Genomic DNA, 15864 nt, shown 5'->3' on the forward strand with positions numbered 1-15864 from the left:
TTTGCCCCAGAGCTGGCCTACGGTAACGTCAGCTTTTTTTTTCATCCTCTAATGTTTTGTTACCAAGTTTGATTAGAAAACAATGTCTACAGTGAGCTTCACACTTTAATACATTTATTAATCAGCATCTCTGAGGACTAAGATGAATTATGTGGTTTTTGTGATCTCATTTTATGCTGCACACGACTTAAGTTTGCAAATCAATAGAGAACAGTGGAAATGTTGGTCTGCAGCCTTGTCACCTGCAGCACAAAAGCCCATGGCACAGCAAGCAACGTGCGAGCAAAGAAAATACAGTAGAGTCTGCAACTCAGACACGCACTGAGGCAGTTGGCTCTGAAGTATATATCATCTCTCTGCAAAGAGGAAACTGCAGCACCTAGTTTTCTCATTGATAAATAACATTTTGGGGGCACTAACTATGCTGGTAACCTGCAAATGATCTCGATTCAGGGCTAACAGACTTTAATTGGTCAGCCCTCAATTGTAAATATTATGTTGGTGTCAGATAATGGATGGCTGGATGAATTGTTTTTCATAGACCTTCATTTGTGCTTTCTTCAAAGACATGGAACTCGATGTGCAGGAGAGGTGGCAGCTGCAGCTAACAATGGTGTGTGTGGCGTGGGTGTGGCCTATAATGCTAAGATTGGAGGTGAGTGCACCGTATTAATGAGGATATATAGATATTTTTTATTTATCTTGTTTTCTTTTAAATGTGCTCACACAAAGTCTGAATAAAAAAAATATATGATAATAAACACAAGAATTATCAGACTGATTATACTGTGATTAAGATATTCTTATTGTGTCTTATTTTTGTATTTATTGGATTTATTCTATTTATTCTATTTATTATTTATTATTACACTTTCGACGCTTATTATGCCCACATGCTACTGTGTTATAATGTACTGTTTTCACTGTACCTTTATATGTAAAGGGCTTTCTTACACTTGCAGCTGTTGTGAAATGCGCCAGATAAAAATGCTTTCACCATCATGTACCCACATTCCAAAAACATGCAAGTTGGGTAAATACAAGATGCTAAATTTCCCAAAGGTATGAACATGAGTGTGAGTGTTTGTCAGTCTCCCTTGCAATTGTCTGGAAACCAATTCAGGTTGTAACCTGCCTCCAACCAAGGTCTGTTCAACAGAACAGGACAAGCAGTAAAAAAATGGATGCATGAAGAGATGGGTATTGTACAGAGTATAAATACATAAATATAAATAGTTATAAAAAAATACATTATATAAAAGTTCTGATGATTTGACCCTGGAAGTGTATTTTTCCAGAACATTTTGGTTGAGCTCCAATTTCAATTTTGTGGTGTTTGACTTTGGAATTGTATCCAAAATGTTTTATTTGTTTTTTTTAGATGCTTCTGATAAAGTCTCGCAATGAACTGGAGGAAAAATGTTGTAGGTTTTGGCATCAGATGATCTGTTAAATTGCATGATGATAGAAGCCAGCCTGATGGTACATGCAGGCCCTGAGGAATTTGAATTAGCCCCATTCCAGATGTTCCTCATAACTCTCCTTCTTTGTCTTCATTAACATTTGTCTCTCGACTGAGCAACATATTGGCCGTGCTTTTCAATAATTCATCCTCTGTGAATTTGTTCACGTCCTTAGTGCTTGCTAAAGAGCGGCTGTGTTGTGTTGTTCTGTATGTTCACGAGTACAAAGAACGACGCTTTATTGGTTGTATCCTTGCTGAGTAATGATAAACTGATAAGCGTTTAAACACTCCAGTTGACATTAGTTGGCTCAATTAACATTTGCTCATGCATCTCTCTTCCACGCACACTCATTCATTTGCGGTAGCACACTACTTCTGACCTGGTCACGCTTCTGAGTACTCACACCAGCAGTGTCGCTGAGCTGTAGGAAGTAAAAGAGAATTGTAACAACAGTGATTATGTCTACTGCTGCAACACAGTGTGTACATAATGATGACAGAGTAAACATCATTTCTTTGTGTCACTATTTGCGATTTGGCATTGAAACCTTTGTAAGCAAAATCTCCTCCTACAGCGATCCGACTTAATCTGTGTGCAGCCCTGCCGGAGAGACTCAACGGGTTGTCCTGAATCGATTATTGAAGTCTTAATGTGGATGTCTGTCATGTCTCAGGTCCGCGGGTGTAGTCCCAGTAATAGACTTCATTTGAAGGTGGTTCATTTCACACCTCTCTACTGCCATTAATGTCCACGGGACTGATCTGAGGCTGCTCACATCAAACGCCGAGGCAGTGCTGTGCTTAGGTGTGATTAAATATTTCATTTTGGTTCTACCCTCTGGACACACCATTCTATTGCAGGCTCTCTTATCCTATTTTTTAGATGGGTGTTCGTCAGATGTACAAGCTTTAAAAGAAATCTGTATTTCTCTTTTCTTCCCACTTGTTTGTTCCTGTTGTCACTCATGAGACGTTTCCTGTGCTTGTCTTCCATGTTTTTCCCCTTAGTTTTAAACATTCAAAGGCTGCAATTTATTCTGCTGTTCTCTTGCCTCCCATATTTAACTGCTGACCTAACGTGAGCTGCTCTATGTGTGCATTTAACAGGAGTCCGTATGTTGGATGGGGAGGTGACAGACGTGGTAGAGGCCCACTCTCTTGGTCTCAACCCCCAGCACATTCACATATACAGTGCCAGCTGGGGCCCAGAAGATGACGGCAAATCTCTGGACGGTCCTGCTAAGCTGGCCAAGGAGGCTTTCCAGCAGGGAATCACCAAGGTTGGTCAGACAACTTAACATTACATGTCATTACACCCTTAAAATTGCTGGGTTAAAAATAACCCAATTTGGGTTGAAAATTGGACCGAACCAGCAAGAATTTGACTCAACGTTTTGCCCCAAAAATCTCATTATTTTGTACAAAGCAACGGATTTTTTTTTTAAATGTATTTATTTATTTTGCAAAACAACCTAAAGTTGGGTCAAAATGACACAACCTCCTGGGTCTGTCCAAATTTTAAACTAGCAGTTTTAAGGTTGCTGTTGATATTGCCGCGCGTCGCTTTTAAAAAAAAAAAAAAAAAGCTGATAAAGCTTAGACTAACCCCTGTTTTGGCCTCCCACCATTGGTTTCCAATAAAATTCAGAATAAACTACTAGATCCTCTTGATCAACATGACCTCCCCCCCAGCTACTACATCTCTGAGTTCATCATTCCACTACACGGCCTTTTATCTATCCCTCACACACACACACACACCACAAATCAAAAGCTGATCGCACATTTGCATTCCTAGTCCCAGCTCTGTGAAGGCATCTCCCACAATCTGTTAGATCTAATGAATCCTTAAAATATTTGAAGCAATGCCTCATTCATGTTGCAAAGCCTTTGCATAGAGCTCCCTTCATATTTTTGTATTCTGTTTTATTTGATTCTGTTTAATTTCTCTTGGTCTCATTACTGCATCTTTGTCTACATGTTTGTCTACTCCGAACTTTCTGTCTCAATTTTGCATTGTACGTGTTTGTACGCGTTTGTAACTCTTGTTTTATGAAGCGATATTTTAACATAGGCTTATTTAATTATATTCCATATCTAAGCTAGTCTTATCTTATTAAAACAACACAATTAACTGCTTTATAAGACGTTACATTCGTAGTGAACACAATTGAGGTAAGAATGGTGTTGCCCTCGACAACCATTTTCTCAGACGGCCCCTTTGAAAAATGACTTGCCCGTCCTGCATAATGCATCCATGTAATTAATACTTCAAGAAGAGGTTTCCAGATATGGTAGTGAACAAAACAGGTTTTTTTTTTGGTCCCTCCGCTATTTTTGCTGTGAAAATGCAACAAAATTGCATACATGAATAGGCCCAAACTGTACTGCATATTTGCATATATCATACTATAATAGACCATGTTCTTGTCTGTTTGAACTGGTGTGTGAATATCTACATATCATACGCGTGCGTGTATTGCCTGTGTTCACCAATATTTCGAAAGATTGCCTTTAAAACATATACCCAAAAAACTGCTCTGAGAGAGGCCACCACCAGAACTTGAATGACCCAGAAGCAGATAGAATGAAAGTTGCGAGGGGTTGACTCCTGACTAAGACTGGCTTTAGGTCAGCCCTTAGAAGCTCCCGAATGACATTGCTGAATAGACAATATGTCATGACATTTTTGGTGTTGTTTTTGGCATTTAAAAAAACAATAGCCCAAACGGAAAAGTTCTCCCTGCCGGTTGTCATTTTGCCTGTGCTATGCTGGCACCGCTGCGTGTGCCGGTTTGGTTCCTGCCTTTCAGACACAGTATTTAAAGATGTTAAATCATTTAACCATTATAGTATTTGTCTATTTGAATATACTCCTTCTAGAACGCATGAAATTAACTGTATTGCAATATTGGTCATTTGGCAGACACAATCCTGGTTGCACCTCGTAAGAAGATCAGCTTCCACATTTGTTTACATGGGCATTCAAGTTTGTTCTCCACAGACCTTTAGTAAATCAAACCCTTTTGGATTTTCTGGTAAATTGCCATCATACATGTGTAAATTTGCATCATGTTAAAATGAGTAGATAAGATGATCTTGAAAAGACCAACAAACGTCGCTCAAACGAAAGGACATTTTCACAAAGGCTACTTTGAAGTTGTGGAGTGCTGACAGCAGATTCCCCCGTTCCCTTTTATTCCATTATGGCCAAGAAGGACAGAACTGGTCCATAGACCTGCAGCTATTACGACCTGCAAAAAGCAGGCCATCAATGTATGAAAGGGCAGCATCGTTCTGTGTGCCTTTGGTGGGGCCATTTAAAAAATTCCATTCAGTCATCCTTCCATTATCTGTACCGCTTGTCCCCCGGGGGTCGCGGGCATGCGGGAACCCATCTCAACAATCATTGGGCAGTAAGCAAGGGACACCCTGAACTGGTTGCCAGCCAATCGCGGAGTACACAAAGACGAACGAACAACCATTCACACACACACACACACACTCTCACCATGGGCAATTTAGGGTGCTCAATCGGCCTACCAAGCATTATTTTTGGGATGTGGGAGTTCTCGGGGAAAAGCCACACGGGCACGGGGAGAACATGGAAACTCCACACAGGGAGGGCCGGAGGTGAAATCTAACCCACAACCTCTGAACCATGAGGCAGACGTGCTAACCAGTGCGCCACCTCCATTCCCAAAAATGTATTCTAAAAATGAAAAGTAACCAGTGCATGAAGGCAACCAAGATTTATCTCTTGAAATGCTAGACATTCCAGTAATAAGTACCTTTCGATAAAGATGCAAGACCAAATCCTTGGTGCGTGTGGAAATAAATTTATTTTTTAACCTGACAGAGTATATAATTTGTTACTTCAGTCATATTCTTATTATGACACATAAATCACCTCACGATTGTTAGGCTGCTTGTAAAGTGCAACCCTTAATCAGACTGACTGGGTGATATACTGTTAGTGCTTTAGGAAATTGGAGCAAAACAGTCTCATCGGCACCTATCGCTTTGGCATTCATCTGGCCTCTAAATATTCCGTTTGATTTTTTTTATTCCCTTTTATCATCTGTTTTAACACGGTGCCTCACATGAAAAGATAAGAAGACTAATGGTTGTACAGCTCACTTTCCAAAGACAACATGTAACTAACAAGGCATTCGAGCAGTGGGGCATAATCGACTCTCTCGATGTCTCACATAATTACTGTTGTGCGGTCATTTGGAATAATGTGTTCATTCTTTCTTTACCTCAGGGACGTGGGGGACTGGGCTCTATTTTTGTGTGGGCTTCTGGGAACGGCGGCAGAGAGCAAGACAACTGCAACTGTGACGGCTACACCAACAGCATCTACACATTGTCCATCAGCAGCACCACACAATCTGGAAATGTGCCATGGTACAGCGAGCCTTGTTCATCTACCCTCGCCACCACCTTCAGCTCCGGAGACCCTGGGGAAAAACAGATAGTAGGTGTACGCAAATACACAGTATACGCTCATGGAAAATCTGCGCGTTTGTGCTCGAAAGGAAACTGTCCAAATGTCAAAATGATGTATTGTGTTTCAAGACAAGATGGAAGCTTACATATTCAAAATCAAACCTTGTCTAACATTGACACGCATAAGGGAATCTCTCTGTTGTTAAAATAGGAGCTGACAATGACCGAGAAATAGCAACATGCCTCCTTGGCGCGACTTGTCAAATGACGCTTGCCTCGGGGACAAGGAACAGATAACTATCAATCCTCTCTAAGGATGCATGCTGCAGGCGGGCCAAAACAAATGTATAGGTGTCCTCCTTTGTTTTTTTTTTGTATTGCTAGCATCAGGTTTTTCTTTGCCAGAGAACACATTTTTACTCTTCAAAAATGGCGATAGGAGTATCTTTAGCAATTTATTTTAACTGACATCCCTTCTTGTATCTCAGTATGTAATATCTTTCACACCCAGGATGAACAGAAATGTAGCTGTGAGTGTTGACAGATGGTTAGAAAACTCGAGTGAGGATAAGCAGTATGGAGAATAGATGCATGGATAGAAAATATGTTTGATTTGAATGCATGATTTATATATATAGTGTGTGTATATATATAGTATATATATGTATATGTATATACTGTATGTATATATATATATACGTATATATATATATATATACGTATATATATCTACATATATATATATATATATAGATATATATATATATATATATGTGATATAAGTGATTCATTACGTATGATGTGCCAATGACATTTGTTATTCATTTAACCTTTATTTTCCCAGATAAGACAATTGAAAACAAATTATCTTCTTCAACGGGAAGGCGCCTGCAAACACCAGACTAAAACAAGATTGTCTTTAGGCATATTTTGGTCCCGATACGTGCATGGGGATTGTCTGAATTGAATTTCCAAAACTGCAAAAATGCAGAGACTACATTGTTCTCAAGTAAACATTGCCATTGGGCTTTCTAGTTGTATGGTTCCATTACTAAACACATGAGACTGAAAAACAAGCTGACGCTTCCATTTTCTTTCCTGTTACCAATTGCTCATTAAAGGGTCTTCTGATTACCGGGCCCTCAATGACTCACACTCAACATCTTTCACTGTGACTTCCCAGCACACATAAGTGGAATAGTTGATGTGTAAAATTGAATGTATCTCTCAATTTCCATGTCTGTCTCCAAGGTGACAACAGACCTTAGGCAAAAGTGCACCGATTCACACACAGGAACGTCGGCTTCAGCACCACTAGCTGCTGGAATCATTGCTCTGGCGCTGGAGGCCAAGTAAGTCGAATCACCCTTCTTCTGCCTACGCGGAGCCAGCCTTATGGCTCATCAGATGTTCTTTAACCTTATTTTGTATGCATCACTGTAGGCTCAGAGGTTAATATGAATATTTGTGTGCACACAGTCAGCCTAAAACCCAACCCACTTGGTCACCCAGCAAACGGATCTTTTTATAATCACTTTATTAGCTATGCATACAAATTAGTGACTTTATCCCCAAAAGACATCAGAATATCTTACAGCCGATTGTGACGTCTTAAACTAGAAAGTGTGTCACGTTATTTCTCATCCAGGTTTCCAAATTCAGCAATTCTAATGTGTTCCATGATAGGCTTACCTTTTATCTTATCTTGGCATATTTAGTTTGCTTATCTTCATAATGCTTGTGATTCCCATTTTAGCAATTAGCTGGCAGCATTTTATTTGAAACCCTGGAAAACCCCACAGGGCTATTTAAGTAAAGATGTGAAGACAGTAAGTATCTCTGTGTGATACTTTGACATTTCTTGTCAGGGCAAAAAATACAAAACATTATTCAATTCATTCAATATTCAATTATTCCGATTAACAATGAAGAACCCGACTCTTCCAATAAATGTTACATTTGTACATTTGAACTCAAGAGTGCTGTCAGTTGAATTTGAGATTCACTAACTAGTGCGTTTTCGTTTTGAGGCTTCTAAAAATCAAATGAATTTATGTTCTATACAATTATGTCAAAGTATGTCTGACCAAAGCGGTAGGTAGCCAAAGATCACATTCAGCGTGTTTTCCCTTTCATGAGTAATATCATATCAAAGATGTTCGTGGGTTCAAAGGCCATGCCTGTGATTTGTATTTGTCAATGCTTTACAAAAAGACATTTCTCAAACTCTGATCTCCTGGCATCTGTGACAATGTTTCAGTTTATCACACTGTAATCTCATCTATGAATTTGCCCTCCCTGTCAGATAGATTCATTCAAAAGGATGTTTTATCTTTCTGCTGTTCCCTTTCTCCATCAGTCACCCTTGCCACTACTTGTTAAGTGTCACTGAAATAATGGGGAATCGTGTCTATTAAAAACACATCCCCATTCTACAGTATAGCTGACACTTTAAACCATAGTGTGAAACAGGATAGTTGTCATGGTTAACTGAAATTATCCTTGGTCTTTTTCGTATTCGAAAAACATTCTGCCTCTCCATTTTAACGTTCGGAATTATATTTCAGCAAGGGCTACAGACGGCTAAATGTTTTTCACATTCCACTGCTTCCTTCCTTTTGCTGTATAGTTAGAGGTCAGCCAAGTCTGACAGCTCATAATATATGACGGGAACTAAATTACTCCTTCTACTGTTAAGTGACATGAAGATTAAGTGGTCTCTTTCCCACATTTCGGCAGTATGAACCTGACCTGGAGGGACATGCAGCACCTGGTGGTGAGAACAGCCCGACCCAAACGTCTCAACGCAGGAGACTGGAGGACCAATGGAGTTGGACGCAGAGGTAGTACTGATGATTTTGTTTCAAAAGCATCCTTTTCTGATTTTACACATCACCAAAATGTTGGATGTACGCGTGTGCTCTGTGTGTTCGCCGTACTGAACGTGGCAGGTCTGTCAGTGAGGCGATGCATGTAATAAATGGACTGACCTTTATAAAGTGACAACCAACATCGTCAGTAGCATTCATAAGCATTTTATTAACTTTGCTATGGTCTGTTACAATGGTGATACATCTTGGTGTATTATGCCACAGTATTAGGCAACTATTCTATAGCCTTGTTGTTGTTGTTTTTTAGATCTGATTGCAAGGAAAAGTTTAACTGAGGTAGAGGACAGGAAAAGACAGGGAGAAATGGTAAAACAGGCCTGCCCCAGTGAGTAGGAGCAGGTCCCTGTTTGCCAAGTTAATCTCTTACAGTGGTCATTATTGTGTTCTATCGCTATAAAAAAATGTGATGTAGTTCAAATGGAAGATTTTTCCAAGATAAATATTTCTTCTAGCATTTATGTGACCTTAAACTGTATGAGTCAATTTAAAAGGAAAAGGAAAATAAATCTTTTTGAGGGGTGGAAATAACACTGTTAGCTCAGTTTATTTGTGTTCCTCCTCTAAAACAGTACAAATCATAGGTCACATTGATGGTTGAAAAACCTTTGAGTGATTTATCCACCCATCCATTTTCGGAAGCACTTTTTCGCACAAGAGTAGCGTGCATGCTGGAGCCTATTCCAGCAGTCATCGGGCAGTAGGTGGGGGACACCCTGAATCGGTCAGCAGGGCACACATAAACAACCGTTCGCACTCATACTCTTACCGTTGGGCAATTTGGAGGGGTCAATCGGCCTACCATGCATGTTTTTTAAATGTAGGAAGAAACAGGAGTACCCAGAGGAAATCCACACCGGCACGTGGAGAGCATGCAAACTCCACACAGGAAAGTCGGATTCAAAATCGAAACCACAACCTCTGCACTGTGAGGCGGATGTGCTAACCAGTCAACCACCGTGCCACCCTGAAGTGATTTATGCCCGTCTCATTTTATCAGACCACAAAAATGTGGCATTTTCACTGAGCTGTATAGAGATGTTTTACAGTCTTTATGTTGCTTACACTGTTTGCCGGGGATGATGACTGACTGAGTAGTCAAGAATTTTAACGGTAGAGTCACAAAAAGCTCAAATTTGGACTTGATAGGTTTGTGAATATATTTTCTACTAACCGCAATGATCTCACAATACAGCTGTTGTAAAATAATGTATTAAGTCATGTATGCTGTAGGTCTTCAGTACATTGTAATTTCTTTGGTAATTTGCAATGAGTGATTAAAAGGCTGATTTGCAATTTGTGTCTCCCTTACTAGAAAATAATGCTAATGAACTGTGTTTACTAACAACACCCTGTCCCCCCCACAGTGAGTCACTCATATGGTTATGGGCTCCTGGATGCTGGCGCAATGGTGGCTTTAGCGCAAAACTGGACCAGAGTGGGGCCACAGCACCAGTGTGTTCACACAATGCTCACAGAACCAAGGTGAGTGTTGGACACATCAGTCACCATATTGCCCCTCAGGAGTGGCACATTTAGTTGTGTAGACACGTACCATTAAGCTGTCTTGTCAAATCTGCAGAGACATCGGGAGCAGGCTGATGTTCAGTAAAAGCGTGGATGCCTGCTGGGGACGGCCAGACTATGTCAGCTCTCTGGAGCACGTTCAGGCTCGTCTTACTCTCCTCCACAACCAGAGGGGCAAGCTGGCTATTCATCTCGTCAGTCCACTGGGCACACGCTCTACCCTGTTGTTTCCCAGGTACACAAAGAAACACTTTCTTTTCCACTCTGAATTTCACATGTGAGGTGTACAAACCTAGAATTTGTGATGCAGAGTCCTGACAGACAAATAGGAAAAAAAATTGTTCAAATAAGTTTAATCTAATCGTAATTATTTAGACATTTTCTGTTGTAAATCACCTTTTGGAAAGTTACCTACAAAATTTGGAACTATTAAGAAACGTTCCATTGGACATAATGTTAATGATGGTACATAAACCTGCAGGATTTGTTTTATTTCCATTCAGTACTACTGAGTTGCTCTATATAACACTTTCTAAAACACATTTTTCATTTCGATGCAGAGAAAAGAAATACTGTCCCTATTCTTGCAGGCCAAATGACTTCTCCACTGAGGGATTCAATGACTGGGCCTTTATGACCACCCACTCGTGGGATGAGGATCCTCAAGGGGAATGGACCTTGGAAATAGAAAATGTTGTTGCTAATAGCCGAGACTATGGTAACCGAATTGGCTTCCATTATTTATCACTTGCATCACATCAAACACCCATACCCAAGACCATTTTTTTGTATTTATTTCTTTTTTCATTTGAACTAAAATATTGGTACGGTGGAGCTGGACATTAGTCTGTGTGGCGTTAGCATATTCTCCCCAGGTTTACATGGCTTTTCTTCAGCTACTCTAGCCAGCTCATGTTAACATTATCGGACAATTAAAAGAGAATGTTAATTTTGTTTGTACATACATATATGTCCTTCAGGCGACTTTTTCAGAAAGTGTCCTGCCTCTCACCCCATCCGAAGTCAACTCACGTGACCCTGAACATAAAAATAATGTAAAAAATGGATGATTGGATAAACTATTTCACAACGGTACTCTGTAGATCACTGATCTCCGGCAAGGTTGAACCGTTAACAAAAGTGGAGAAAAAATATTCTAAAACACTGTATTGATTTTTTTCCAATTATAGCTGCAGTGTTTTCTGACAACAAGTCAAGTACACGGCATTGGATGGATTTCAATATGAACCCACACACAAACTCAAAAAAGAAAAAAACCTCTCCTTCTAGCAGCCATTTAATCTTTTCAATACTACACAAAATAAATTAGAATAAACAGCAAGGTCGACTCAAACATGGACAAAATTGTTGGTAACCCCAAATGAGAGAAAAGCCCACAGTGGTCAGAAAAATAACTTGAATCTGATGAAAGTACTACATTTTTGAAAATTAAAGAAAATCAGCCAATTAAAATTGTGGTTCAGCAGATTTAAAAAAAACAAGCTGATGAAATATCTTTAACCAAAGTGTGTTTCCTAATTAGCATTACTGCTGTGGTTTCAGGGAATTAAAAGGAAAATTAAGGACAAGCATGTTAAAATCTATAATAGGACAATCTTCGAGCAGCTTGATGCTCCTATATTGCAAGTATTATTCAGAAATTCAAGATCAACGGGACCGTAGCCAACCTCCCTCAACCTGGCCGCAGGAGAAAAATGGAGGAGAAATTGAAGTGATGGATAATACACATGGCAACCAAAGAGCCCAGAGCAACAGCCAAAGAAATTGAAGGTCACCCTCAAGGTCAAGGTACATTAGCGTCAGATTGTAACATCCATCGTTTGAGCCAAAGGGGACTTTATAGAAGATGACCAAGATGGAGGCGGATATAAATTATTGATAAAAAAAAGTGATCCTGGAATTTAATAATAATAAAAATTAAAAATCTGATGAACCACAATTCAAAAGCAGTGACTGATTTTCATGACCATTGTGAGGCATTCTTTCATTAACAGAAGTGCCAAAACTTTTGCATCCAAATACACAGTATGTTGTATTTGGAGGGATCGTACCATTTCTTTAATTTTTGGTTTGAAGGGAATTGTTTCCACCATGATGCAAATGGCTAAAGGAGCAAATATAAAACAATCATTTGGATTTACAGCAAAACTAAATGGGTTATTGGTCAGCACACCTATATATAAAAGTTTATCACATTTCTGGCATAACTGAATATCTAATGTCAATCCATGAAGTAGGCAGATATGCTATAGTAAAAGTCTCTCACTAGAATTAAGAGTAAAAAGACATGGTAAGTGTCACGTCTCGTCCCCAGCCGTGTTACTATGTGTCTGTCTTGGTTTCTGTCTGTGTGCTCGCCCCTCCCCTCCTGTGTGCCCATGATTAGTCAGATTATTCTCACCTTCCTCTTATTACTTGTCGTGTATATAAGTCCTGTCTGCCCCTCACGCCCCGTCGGATCATTGCGTGATGTTGTCTTGATGTCGTTTGGTTCCTGGTGTCGCAATGTCTTAACGTCCTTTGTTTCGCGTCCCTGTTGGTTAGTTGGTTGTTATCTTGTTAAGTCATGTCCGTTTGCTGAGTCTATTAGATTGTTTTGCTGTATAAACCCTGGTCCGTCCGATCTGTGACAGTAAGCCTTTATCTCTCATCTGTATTGACTGAAACATCTTTGCTGACTGACCTTTGCTGCCGCACAAGATGGAAAACATTATTTTTCCAGCCTCATTGAAAATTGTTGTCGTCTTTCTCCGTGGTCAGGTCTTCTATTTATTTTGTTATTTCTGTGTCACATTCCTCTCCCTCATCAGCTCCACGTTTTTCTAAACTCCCCGGCTCTCGTTTTCATATTCAAGAATTAAGATTGTGCCCTTCTTTTGTTGTCAGGTAATGATGAGCACGGTGGTTTTATAATATGCCAACATATTATCTTCCTAATTGGTATATTGTCTGCTGAAGGGCAAATTATCCACAGTACTGCCTAACCTTTTCGTCCTCCTTCAGTTCTAGGAAACTACAAAAGCAAGGAACACGGAATTAAGGCACTGAGAAATTGAAAAGTGCGATAGATAACATTTGTGTTATCGTGCCACTTTCACACAAAGAATGCCCATGCAAATGTCAAATTGAAAATTGGCCAATTTTGGCACTTGTCTTATCATCACCCTTTGGCAAAGGCCTCATCAGCTACATGAACCCTTTTAGTTTTTTTCTGAAAAAGGGAATAATAATAAGAATATTCACTGATTATTTTACAACCTGAGTCTTTGCTTTGCATGCTCAGAGAGTCTGCTCTGTCTGCACCGCCGTTGGTGTTGTGGTCATGTAACCCACAACATATATTTACGTCCTCCTATGTGTCCTCATAACATATTTCACAGTGTATTTTATTCAAAAATGGCACTGACTAAAAGAGAGCCCATTAGGATGCTGCCTTGTTTATTTACACATCATTCATCAACACTGGGAGTAGTCCACCCCAGCGTGTGAAATGATCCTTAATGTGTGTGTGTCTTTATATGAACTGATTCACACAAATATCCACTTGGCACTGTTACTATAGCCTGAACAGCCCCTATATTGTTTTCTCAGAGCAGCTGAGCATGACAGAAATGTGATTTTTCTGGCCTGGAACAGCTGACAGTAGCTATTATGTTCAGAATAATGGCATAGGATAATGGCCGAGTAAAGCTCCAAAATCTTATGAACGCTTTTATATTCGCACACTCGCATCCATATCCACAAGTCAAAACATGAAAAAAAATGTATCAAAAGTGGTATTCCTTTTCAGAATTGTCTAAAAATAGCAGTGTTCTCAATGCATTCCCATGTATAGCAGCAATACTGCCCTCATAATAACACCACCACTTCCTTTTTTAGAAATTTTAAACTTTACTTCCTGTTGGTCCGTCCATCTTTCAGGAGTGCTGAGTCAATTCACGCTGACTCTGTGGGGCACAGGGTCCACTGGGGTCAGCCTGTTGTCGTCGGACTTCCCTCGGCCCTCCAACAACAGCTGCAAGACGTTCGATGCTCAGCAGATCTGCATCGGTGAGTCATCGGTTGTCTTCACATCGGGGGAACCAACAACTTATATGGGTCACATACCAAGAAAAGTCTTGAGCAAAGTAAAATTGCGCTTCATTATGAAGCGCTGAAGTGGATATTGCTTTTTTTCTGATGACAATACATGTTTGCAAAGCGTACTTGCTCCATTAAAGCCCACAAGGAAATATAGCTTGTCAGTTTAAATTGCAAACGAGCGACTGACACCAGACAGGAAGTGATCAGCGCAAATTTAAATGAAGGCCTGATTTAGATTTACACGCGCAAAAACAATTTTCATGTTTTTGTCTTGCCCCTGCCACAGAATGCAGCCCAGGTTTCTCACTCTTCCTCCAAGGCTGCGTTAAGTTGTGCCCTCCTGGTTTCACGTCGGGGCCGCAGCTCCTCAATCTCTCTCTCGAGAACTGGGTTGACTTGTCTTCAGTACAAGCCTGCCTGCCCTGTCATCCCGCCTGTCTCAGCTGCTCTGCCACGGGGCCCACGGACTGTCTGTCTTGCCCTCCTCACAGTCGCCTGGTCCTCACTTCCTGCCTGCACCAGAACCAGGTGCAGCGCAAATCTCCTCTTGCCGGAGGGGAGCCCAGAGGAGAGGATCCAAAATTAGATGATGATGATAAAAGCGTCGGCGGCGTGGCCCCACCTGATCCTCGCTCGTCTTCTCACTTTCCCGTCATTGTGGCGATCCTCAGCTGTGCCTTTATCTTGACGGCCTTTGCCGGAGTGTTTCTGATACTGCAGCTGCGCTCGCGTGGAGTCTCTTCTGGCCGGAGGACCAAACTGCCCGATAGACATGTGGGCTTTGGTTTCGGCCCGGGCCGAGGACAGAAGAGGAAGGCTCGCATATGCTACAAGGGAATCCCCACTGTGTGGGGGGATGAGGACATGACCGCCTACGAGTCTGAATCAGACAGCGAGGAAGTTGACGCTCACAGCGAAAGGACAGCTTTCATCAAGACTCAGAGTGTCATCTAGACGACCCCATCCCAAGATACAGGGGTCCTTAGTTTACAATGGAATTCCTCAGAATTTGTCAGAACATGTAGTTGTGTTCCTAAAAATTTTAATCAATTGAAATATGAATATCTGAATAAATTCAGGCTTCTCACTCTGCTTGCATAACTCGTCTCTGGGCTTCCCCCCGCATTACATATTACAACAACTTATTTAAATTGAGATTTGAGAACCGAAAACATGCACCGCTTGCGACACCCATTTGAATTTCCTCGGAAATGCACCCTTAATTTTTCTAGCATATTCCACACAAAATGCCTTTCTTCTCCGTGAATTTCATTTTTTACTGTGAAAAAGGGAAAGTAAAACTAATGTAAAACTGTTTGATATGAAACATTTTTCATGTAATTAAGTGATCATTTAAATAATACGATTGAAATGGGAAAAACAAAAACTGGAACACTGATGTGAAATAATCAACAAGGAACTGCTAGT

General features: G+C 40.5%; 1 protein-coding gene across 3 annotated transcripts in view; it reads left to right on the forward strand.

Annotated features, from left to right (window-relative positions):
* furinb (furin (paired basic amino acid cleaving enzyme) b) overlaps positions 1–15523 on the forward strand; it is a 38420-nt gene extending 22897 nt beyond the window's left edge. For all 3 annotated transcript variants that reach the window (XM_061283439.1, XM_061283440.1, XM_061283441.1), the window contains 10 exons: positions 567–655; positions 2573–2745; positions 5733–5945; positions 7169–7269; positions 8657–8760; positions 10173–10290; positions 10388–10567; positions 10923–11050; positions 14275–14403; positions 14723–15523. In XM_061283439.1, coding sequence (XP_061139423.1) covers positions 567–655; positions 2573–2745; positions 5733–5945; positions 7169–7269; positions 8657–8760; positions 10173–10290; positions 10388–10567; positions 10923–11050; positions 14275–14403; positions 14723–15390 — 1903 coding nt within the window. In that variant the 3' untranslated portion in view covers positions 15391–15523. The remainder of the gene's footprint in view (positions 1–566; positions 656–2572; positions 2746–5732; positions 5946–7168; positions 7270–8656; positions 8761–10172; positions 10291–10387; positions 10568–10922; positions 11051–14274; positions 14404–14722) is intronic.
* The last annotated feature ends 341 nt before the right edge of the window (positions 15524–15864 follow it).

The sequence above is a fragment of the Syngnathus typhle genome, linkage group LG7 (genome assembly GCF_033458585.1).
Source record: "Syngnathus typhle isolate RoL2023-S1 ecotype Sweden linkage group LG7, RoL_Styp_1.0, whole genome shotgun sequence".
In the NCBI taxonomy this organism is placed as follows: domain Eukaryota; kingdom Metazoa; phylum Chordata; class Actinopteri; order Syngnathiformes; family Syngnathidae; genus Syngnathus; species Syngnathus typhle.